This window comes from Gavialis gangeticus, unplaced genomic scaffold (assembly GCF_001723915.1).
Source record: "Gavialis gangeticus isolate Ggan-Ray unplaced genomic scaffold, GavGan_comp1, whole genome shotgun sequence".
NCBI lineage: Eukaryota > Metazoa > Chordata > Crocodylia > Gavialidae > Gavialis > Gavialis gangeticus.
In genome coordinates, this window is record NW_017729024.1 from 147,788,592 (window position 1) to 147,797,979 (window position 9,388).

Sequence of the window (9,388 nt, forward strand, 5' to 3'; positions counted from 1 at the left end):
ATTCAGGCTAGACATCAGGAGGCGCTACTTCACGGTCAGGGGGGTTAGGATCTGGAACCAACTTCCAGGCGAAGTGGTGCTGGCTCCAAGCCTGGGGGTCTTTAAGAGGAGGCTAGATGTACACCTTGCTGGGGTCGTTTGACACCAGTACTCTTTCCTGCCATGGCAGGGGGTCAGACTAGATGATCTACTCAGGTGCCTTCCAACCCTACCAACTATGAAACTTTTACGGATAGACAGACAAACAAAGGCTTTTGTAATATTACACACACGCACACACACACAGACACTAGGGTCCCTGTTACCTTGCACAACTGGGGAATGGAGGGTGCTGGTAACCTAACAATTCCAGTTACCTGAGGCACGGGGGTTTCCGGCCCGATGCAGAGCAGGGGGGTGGTGTCGGCGGCAGTGGTGGCTGCATATAGTGATGGTGGTGGGTGGCGGCTGCCGCATGCGAGCTTCTTCTCTCTCCCCCCGCCCCGCGTGCAGCCAGCTGGCCAGAAATTCCAAAGTGTTCTGGTTATTCAAAAGCCAGATAATAGGTGTATGTATGCATGCATGCATGCAAAAAAAGTAAAGCAAGCGATTTTATATACATACACACATACATATACCGGCACCTTACGAGCTGTCACGTTCTATTAACCAGCATGCCAGCTTGTAAGGTAAAGTGAAACCACAAGTGCCCACCATGGCACTTTCAGGTTTTCAAAGCCCCCATGGCCCAGGGCAAAGCAGCCTGCACTGCTGAGCTCCCATGGCCCAGGGCATAGCAGGCTGCATGGGGCCCGCCTCCCTGTCCCTCAGGGTCCATGGGAGGCGTGGGAGGGGCGGCGATACACCAGATGCAGTGGGAGAAGTGGCGGCATGCACAGGCAAAGACGCCTGTTCAGGCCTCTCAATTAACTGGCATATTTTGTTATCCGGCACCCCCCTGTTCCCCATGGGTGCCAGATAACAAAGCTTTTACTGTGTACACACTTTTTTTTTTGTACCACTTGCTGGTAACGTGGTAATGTTCTTATGCTTTTGTAGATATCAGTTTGAAAAACAATTCAGAAACATTTGGCAGTAGACATCAGCTGTATTTTGTTCCAAAGTAACCCCCTGTGAACACGAGGGTTTACAAAGCACCTGGGGGTACATGTTGACAGCAAACAGCTGCATGGGACTACTGAGGTGCTCCAACTGTTTGCTATGGCTTTTATTTCAAAGAACATCACTCCACTGATAAGCTGTGCTGGACTGCTGACTAACTCCAGCTGACTGGAGAAGCGGTACCTTTTGAAGTAAAAGCTCCAGTAAATAGTTGAATGTTTGAAAAATTCTTAGTTCAGCAACTTTTTGCAAAGTAAAGTTTGCAAACCACACAGATACGAATAACCCAGGTTCTACTTCTGTCTGCTTGCATGATAGAGGCCTTAACTGAAATTAGTAAGGCTACTCATATGCTTTAAGTGACGAACATCCTGGGTTGCAAGACCAGGACCCAGTGCTTGATATGAAGAACAACAGCTGTTAGTATAAATTTCTTTTTATTTCAAAACTGACACACTTAATCTTGGAAAAGCAGTCACTTTTGGAATAAGAGACCAGTAAGATAATGAGGAGCTACACCATATGATATAGGATTATCATAAATTTATACTTGTCATTTTGCTTCCAAAAAGGCAAACTTAAGTCCTGTTTGCTATCACTGAAGAACAAATCACACATAAATAAGAGAACCCTCCATTTTCTGACCAAATCCTAGTTCAGAGATCCCTAGTTATATTAGTTTCTGTTGAAGGAGATATTATGCTTAGGGCAGGAAATGAGTGTGACTAGGTTGCTTAATACTTACTGACTGTTAATGGTAAACAAAATATCGTTATATAGGATTTGTATAAAAGTTAAGATATTAGCCATGTGAGAATGCACACCAACATGGGGTCTGAATTCATTCAAAATTCTCTTAACTATCAAACTAAAACTAGCAGGGGACTCCGCAATACATGAATTTAAATAGAATAAATTCTGGTAACATTAACTATTAAGGTGTTGACATGAAAAGAACTGTGCTGTGTTCAGGTAACAGAGCAACAGGGCACATTAAACGCAGATTGGGCAGAGGTGGGCAATTATTTTGGGCAGAGGGCCACTTACTGAGTTTCAGTAAGCCATTGAGGGCCGTATGACAGGCAGCCAGGGGCAAATAAATAGTAATTTTTTAAATTTTTAGGGGCCCTGCGGTCCAGATAGAATGGCCTGGCAGGCCGTATTTGACCCATGGGCCACATTTTGCCCACCCCTGAGACAGGGCCTTTAAGCTTTTTCTTGAAAAATGATTAATTTTTCTACATGGAACATCTGTATTATTTTTCAAAACTTTGTTAACAAAGTTGCATGCTTTTGACTGCCTGCAAGTCTACTTTGTTCAGCAGACAATTACAATAATAATAATAATAGTAGTAAACTAAATAAATAAACAATCTATTTTTATCCACATCCAGGAAGGAAATGCAGATTTCCCATTCAAAAAGCTTGAACAGAAGCACTGTAGAGAATGAAATTCACCATAAATGCAAAGTTATTTTACTCAAAAGACAAAGATATTTGAATCTCAAACTGAAGGAGACAGTTATTAATACAAACTAGAAACTGGATGCTGTAGTCTGATCTTAATTATAAACAACCTTACCTGGATGATTACTGCAATAGTTGATAACATGTCTTGGCTTTTTAACATACATATGTTCATTATTTAGACATAACGAACTGACTTGTTGGATGTAAGATTATTTACTACGTTTGACCCTTCCAGATACTGAATACCCTTCAACTGGCATAAATTCAATGGATTCTGAAGAGTGCCATTCTTTGTTGGATGCTTAGCGACTTGCAGATAATGCTAGAGTCTTTCATTAAGGTTAAGAACGTCCTTGTGGCATAATGGTTCTAAGTTTTAGAGAACTCTGCTAATTGTATATTCTTTAACAAGTGACATCTTCAATAAATGAGGACATAGAGCACCCTTGCAAGATCAGTATCTAAGGCAAAAAGCCTGTAGTTGAATTTGCATAAGCAAACTCTTGTTACTTCACACACACTGCACTAAGGTCTCATCTTCTTTAAGTTACAACTCAAGTACTGCCCTATCCTTAATTTTAATCCACATATGGAAAGGCTTTAACTCAAACAGGCAAGTTCAGAGGTGTCAAAAGATCCAGCATGTAGAGCCCTATCAGCTGTGCCACAGTACGGCCCGTGCGTCTCAGAGCGGACCAGCCAGCCACACACACCACAGGATGCAAGGGAAACAGTCTGCAGGACTGAGGCCACGGCATGTTCCACACAGGGCTCAGAGGCAGGAATGTGCGGGGTCAGTCCAGGGCTCCTGCACCCAACCAGCCCATGCACTACATCCAGCATGCAGGGCCTGTCTGCAGGCTGATCCGACCCACAGGGCCAAATGAGTTTAACACCCTGGCGTTAGTTGCTAAAGCTGGGATTTAGCACAGTTTGTCAGCTGCCTACATTAACATATCAGCAGTGTTTAGAAACAGAGATGTGGGTTTTTCAGAAAAATTTTAATTGGAAAATTATTTGACTTACATTTAGTAAACAAAACTAAAAATGTATCCCCATGTCAATTTTATGTCCTAATAGCCACAAGTATTTGAACTGAAAATATTTGATTAGGAAAAAAATTAAATACAGCACACCTAATGTGGCTTAAATGTTATATTCAAACAAATTCAAAGCTTTATGTGAAAAAAAATATTTTTATTGGAATACTTGTAAAAATGTAAAGGACAACACACAATAGCATGTACTTCTCTTATACTGTTTTTTAAATTTAAGAAAAAAACCAAAGGCACAGAAAAATGCTGACAGACTAATTGTAGCACACCCAAAAAACTGTCCATATGCCATGCTTTGGTTTTGATTTGACCAGCACAGATAATTAGGTGAATTCATAACTTGATTTTTGGTTTGGATTATTATGTGAGTGTATTTATCCTCTTGTTTACAAATCAATAAAACATATGTACTCTCTCACAGTTCCTAGGGATAATCACCTGAAAAACATTAAATTACAACTTTAAAACTTCCAAGCTTGCCTAATATTGTATTGGCATCCATTCATTGTTATGAATGAATTTTCTGAAGCAATGAATTTTTAGAAATGGAAAATTTCACACAGAAAAATAAAGCACTGGAAAGTTTTCTGTTTTGGAAAATTCTCTGCCCCACATCTCTGTTTATAAATTATAATTTCCCTGATTATGACCAACTGTAATGCTACAATGCTGTTCCAAAACTCCCCCTCAATATCCATGTATGTCAAGTTCCTTATCAATTTACTATAAAAGTCAGATTTATGAAAAGTACCATATCCCCCTGAAAGAGTCAAGTGCCATACCAAAGCATCCAGCTGGAATTGTACAACACCAAAGTGCTATTTCACAGAATGACCTCTCAGTTGAGCTACATGAGCTAAAGAAAAGTACTCATATTAATCCTACCATGACAATGCATCATAACTCAAACTGAAATGCTGAAAGTCTTACAGTATTAAAGATCAACAATCTAAACAAAAACACACATGAATGCAATTAAGCATGGAAAGTTTTATTCCAAAAGGATTTTTTTTCAGAACATGAAAAAGTTATTATGGGATAGAAATAGTAACTATACCAAGTCATCCTCAAGCTTGTGATACCATTAGCACTAACCCAAAAGAAAACTCAAACCCGCCTCTAAAATTACTCGCTATTTATTCATGATTTTTTTTTTTTTTTTTAAACACACACACACACACACAGATCTGTGAAACCCCCACACCAGAAAAGTCAACTACTTGGCCCCGATGATCAGTCAAGAATCCTGGCTAATTTTAACAGCTGAAATTGGCAACTCTTGTTAAAGACTAATTATATTTAAAAGGACAAATAATTGTAAAGAATAAATGAATAATTTAATTATTAATAATTTGATAACTCTTAATAGTTAAGTGATGTGTTTTATTAATCAGATCTTCTTTATAGCATTGCAAGAGGCCTCACTAATTACCATGTCCACACCAGGTCTCAACTTGTTCCTGCTTCTGAAAACAGAAACAAAAGGGCTATATTAACAAGAACCTGTGTAAAATTATTTTTACAAAAAAAGAGTAGTGTTCAGGTTAAATGCTATTTTGAAATGAAGATATTTTACTTAGATTAGAAACAGCTGTAATTACTTAAAACAATTTTTAAAAACTAGTCTATTACTTCACTTAGAAGACTCGATTTAGTAAGAGTTCGAGCCAAGTCTTTCCTGTCAACATCCCTTAAAAAAAACAAATAAAAAAAAGCCCCTTAAGTTTTATTTATACAAAAATCTACGTTAATTATATTACAGAACCTGAAAGTGAGGGGAGGGAGGTTTGTTTTTTGGCTTTTTTTTTAAATTTCCTTTGCCTAAGTTTTTCTCCATAACCCAGTACTGTCTAATTGGTAACCCATGGATCACATTCAGCTCCTGGACTCTCAATTCGGGTCCTGCTCCCCTCAACCATTGTAGCTGCTGCTGCCATCACTGGAGTCCTCCCTCCTCTGGTTTTCCACTGTCTGCCCCTGGGAACAGAGCCAAGGTAGTTTGTAGCCTGGAGTCTCAAAGGGACCCAGGGATCTTGTGCAGCAGAGTGGGTGCTGGCACAGCGCAGCAGAGTTGTTTTCACTATGTGATGTAGTGGCAGGGGAAGTAGAAGCGAATATGGCGCAGTATGATAGGGTGCTCAGGGCAGTGCTACAGGCCTGGTCTCATGAGAGGCATGCAGTCTGTGAGCCCCAGCTATGCAGGAGTTGGATAGCTCTGCTTTAACCTGTAAGTGCTACGAAAAATAGGGTTACTAACACTAAGAACTCAATTTTGAGTTTCATTAATAAATATGTATGAATAGATTAAATAAAACTGAAAAGTAATTATATTATATTTTTTCAGTTGCCAATATTTCTAAATAAGCTAAAACCTTCCTGGTTTTATCAACTGCAAAAATGCACCTGTTTTAGAACAGTAGATATACTAAGAATGATTTTTTATGAAATTATGATCCAGGCCATTCATCTGTTGTCAAAATAATTCCTGGGAAGGGAGTATGGACCTGCTTCTGCAAATTCTTATTCAAGCCAGTAACCGTTTGAAGAATCAGACCCTAAAATTATCCTACTGTTAATTCACTGAAAAACAGTCATTTAAAGCAAGAGTGTATGACATGACTAACATCACAGGTGACACCCTTGCACATAAAGATCCCAGGTAGCATAATCAAAGTTATCTAAAATGCGGCCTACAAAGCTCCAGAACCTGACCTGAACCTCACATTTAAGGAAAAATTGTGAAGTTTTTGGGTTTTTTAATTAGCTGATATTTTTAAATTTCAGTTATGACGGAGCACTTCTCCCACTGCATCACCTAATTTCAGACAAAGGGCTAGACTCTTGCATAGGTCACAACCATATTTATTATTCACCTCATCCCTTCTATAATTTACTCTTTTTTTTTTTTAAACAGTTAGGCATGCCCCCCATGTTCCTGATCAAGCTGTAAACACGCTGTGTGTGAGAGGAAAACATGGACAGGTCTCTGAATAAAAATAATATTTCCAGTTCCAAATAAGACACAGAGCAAGTTACTTCCTGTAAATTATAGCACTGTTTACAAGCACTAATTTAAATGAGAACTGTGACACTTTAACACTGTTTTTTCTTAATTTATTAACCTTTTTTGTACCTGCTCCAAAATGTTCAGTTCCTTGTATGCTTTAAAATACTTAGCCAGCAGCTTTCACAAGCAAAATCAGATGTTTGTTGTGCTACTGGAGATCCAGGGTGTAGTTTGTAGAGTCATTTCCAACCTACAGTACACTATTATAGGAAGTGCAAACATACATGGATATCTGTTAGAGTGGATTGACTAAAAGCTAGACACTTTAAGAAACACAGTCCTGCAATATGCAAATCACACAGCATGGCACATCTGTGTAACAGTATTTGAGCAAGGAAGGTTCTGACTGTCACTCAGTCTTATTATGCTATGGGGAAAGGGAACCACCTCCATCAATCCTCTTCAGAGCTAGATTCATCCTCCTCATCAGAGAGTTCAGCAACAGGAAAGCGGAGGATAGCTGCCACCCCTGTCAACTGGCCGAGCTGCTCCCCAGACACATGGAGGCTAGAGAAGATGCGCACTGTGCCCATGTTCTCTTTCACGCTATCTACCAGTTTCACATATCGGCTACGTGTAGCTACATCCTGGTGTCTGAACAGCTCATCACTGATCAAGAGAGTATCAATAGCCATGGCCTCATTGGCCTTCTCCACATGCTTGAGACCATAAAAAGCCCGGTCAGGCTCATGCTGTAGCATCTTGTAGAAGTCATCTAAAGCTTTGACTTCACCAGCTGCCTTGGTGTCAGAGAGACGATTGGCTACTGCTGGGTCACAAAGGGCTTCCTTCAGTGCATATTTATGTCCAGAGGATGAGTGGACCTATAATAAAAGTTAGACAGGAAGATAAAATAGGATCACTTAGTTGATCACCCAGACGCAAAATATGTTTTCCATTATCTACTGTATTTTCAGATGCTTACATCTGATACAGTGTGCCTTTAAAACAGAAGATTGTTACTGTCCTTTTCCTAAAGGGGCACTTTGAGTAAATGAAGGGGGAAAAATACTTCCTCCATTCAATATTAGTTCTAAATGCTAAACTCTTGAAGATAGATATTTGGCCAACAAAAAAACAAAACAAAAACCAAAACCCTACAGAATCTGCACTTCTGCTAGATTCAGAAAAGCTTCCTTTCCTTTTCCCTGCAACTTTACCTGTGAACGTATAGAGAAGACATTATGAAAGTAGAGAGAAGACATTCTAGACCAGAGGTTGGAAACATTTTTGGCCAGCGTGCCAAAAAACACTTCAACCTTGACCCATGCCTCAACTTGTTATACCAGGGGCAGATGGTGGGGAACCCGTGAGGGGTCAGATCCTCATTGCTGGCAGCAGGTGCACAAGCATCTCCAGGCAGAGAGCAGCAGAAGGGCTAGGGTTACGCTGCTCCAACCTCTCCCCGATGTGTGCTTGGAGATGTGTGTGTAGCTGCTGCCGCCACAGAATGTGGCCAGGGCTCCAGACTCTGGTGCAGCTGTTTGCCATCTCCCCGCTACCTGCCACAGCCAGCCTGGGCTCTGGCAAGCTGCAGACAGCTACATCGAGGCCCCGGCACAGGCTCTGCGGCAGAGACTATATGTGCGTCTCTGGGGGGATGGCAGTGGAGGGGCTGCAGTTGCGCTGCCCCAGCTCCTTCCCTACAGCTTGTCCCAAGGTCTGCGTGCAGCTGCCACTACCATGGAGCCAGTACTAGTACTAGTGCTCTGGACCCCAGTGAAGCTATCTATAGCCTCCCGGCTGCCTGCCACAGTCTACTTGGGCTCTGGGCAGCTGCTGCCTGCCAGGGAGCCTAGGCTGCTTGCAGCAGGGCTTGCAGCCTCCCAGCTGCCTGCTGCGAGCAGCCGGGCTCTGTGGCTGGTGGCAGCTCCCAGAGCCTGGGTTGGCTGTGGCATGTCCAACAAAACGGCTTTGCATGCCATTTTGTGGCATGTGTGCTAGGGGTTGCAGCCCCCTGTTCTACACTACCAGAAAACACATCGCACATGTCTGCATAGGCAGGACATGCGGATTTCTGAAAAAACAACTGAACTCTGTCCCTCAAACTGACTGGGGGGGGGCACTCTCTGTTCTCCCACTTACATGAAATAGAAATGAATATAGGTCCGTTAAGCTACAGAGTGATTTAATATGTCTGAGGCTATCAAGTTTGTGCCCCAGAAATCACAGGAACCCCCAGAACTTGAAAGCCTGAGTTTGGACTGGAGGCCTGCTTAACTCAAACTTCATTAATGCATCTTTAACAAACCCAGAGCTAATAAAACCTGTTTTCTCCACCCTCCCAATGAAAAAAAATAGATAAGACATGAGCAGTATGTGAAGCCTTAAAATTGCCCAAACAAAAGCCAAGAAAGACAGAAAAAAAGTGATCAGTAGCATCTTAACTCAGACATGCCAGATACAGATGCTAACAGAATTGTTTGTAAAAGCAACCTGGTTTGCCTCTTCATGGTATATTACATAGGCCATATCCAGGCAAACAGTGTTGAAGACAATTAATAACTTTTTGTAAGTTGCATTGGGGGGTAATGGGAGAGGAGGAGCATTCAGGTATCTGTAGTATCTGGTCCATCTAGATTTACAAGTCTCAAATGAAAAGGTATTGTTGGTTCTTGGCCCCTAATTTAAGCTCAATTAAGAAAAAAATTAAAATTAAAAAAAAAAAAAAGACTTTTCTTCTGAGGCTCACCTT

The 9,388-nt window shown here is 41.2% G+C and overlaps 2 protein-coding genes and 1 long non-coding RNA gene across 4 annotated transcripts in view; 1 reads left to right on the forward strand and 2 right to left on the reverse strand.

Moving 5' to 3' along the window:
• The window catches only part of ITGA1 (integrin subunit alpha 1), a 169,385-nt gene that overhangs the window by 145,739 nt on the left and 14,258 nt on the right, over window positions 1-9,388 (reverse strand). The gene's annotated exons all lie outside the window — the stretch shown is intronic.
• Window positions 1,077-3,199, forward strand: LOC109297833. Its single transcript, XR_002097433.1, has 2 exons — window positions 1,077-1,520; window positions 2,807-3,199. It is a non-coding gene; the product is annotated as an uncharacterized LOC109297833 (long non-coding RNA).
• The window catches only part of PELO (pelota homolog (Drosophila)), a 5,181-nt gene continuing 942 nt past the window's right edge, over window positions 5,150-9,388 (reverse strand). The window contains exon 2 of the mRNA XM_019517886.1: window positions 5,150-7,517. Coding sequence (XP_019373431.1) covers window positions 7,086-7,517 — 432 coding nt within the window. The 3' untranslated portion in view covers window positions 5,150-7,085. The remainder of the gene's footprint in view (window positions 7,518-9,388) is intronic.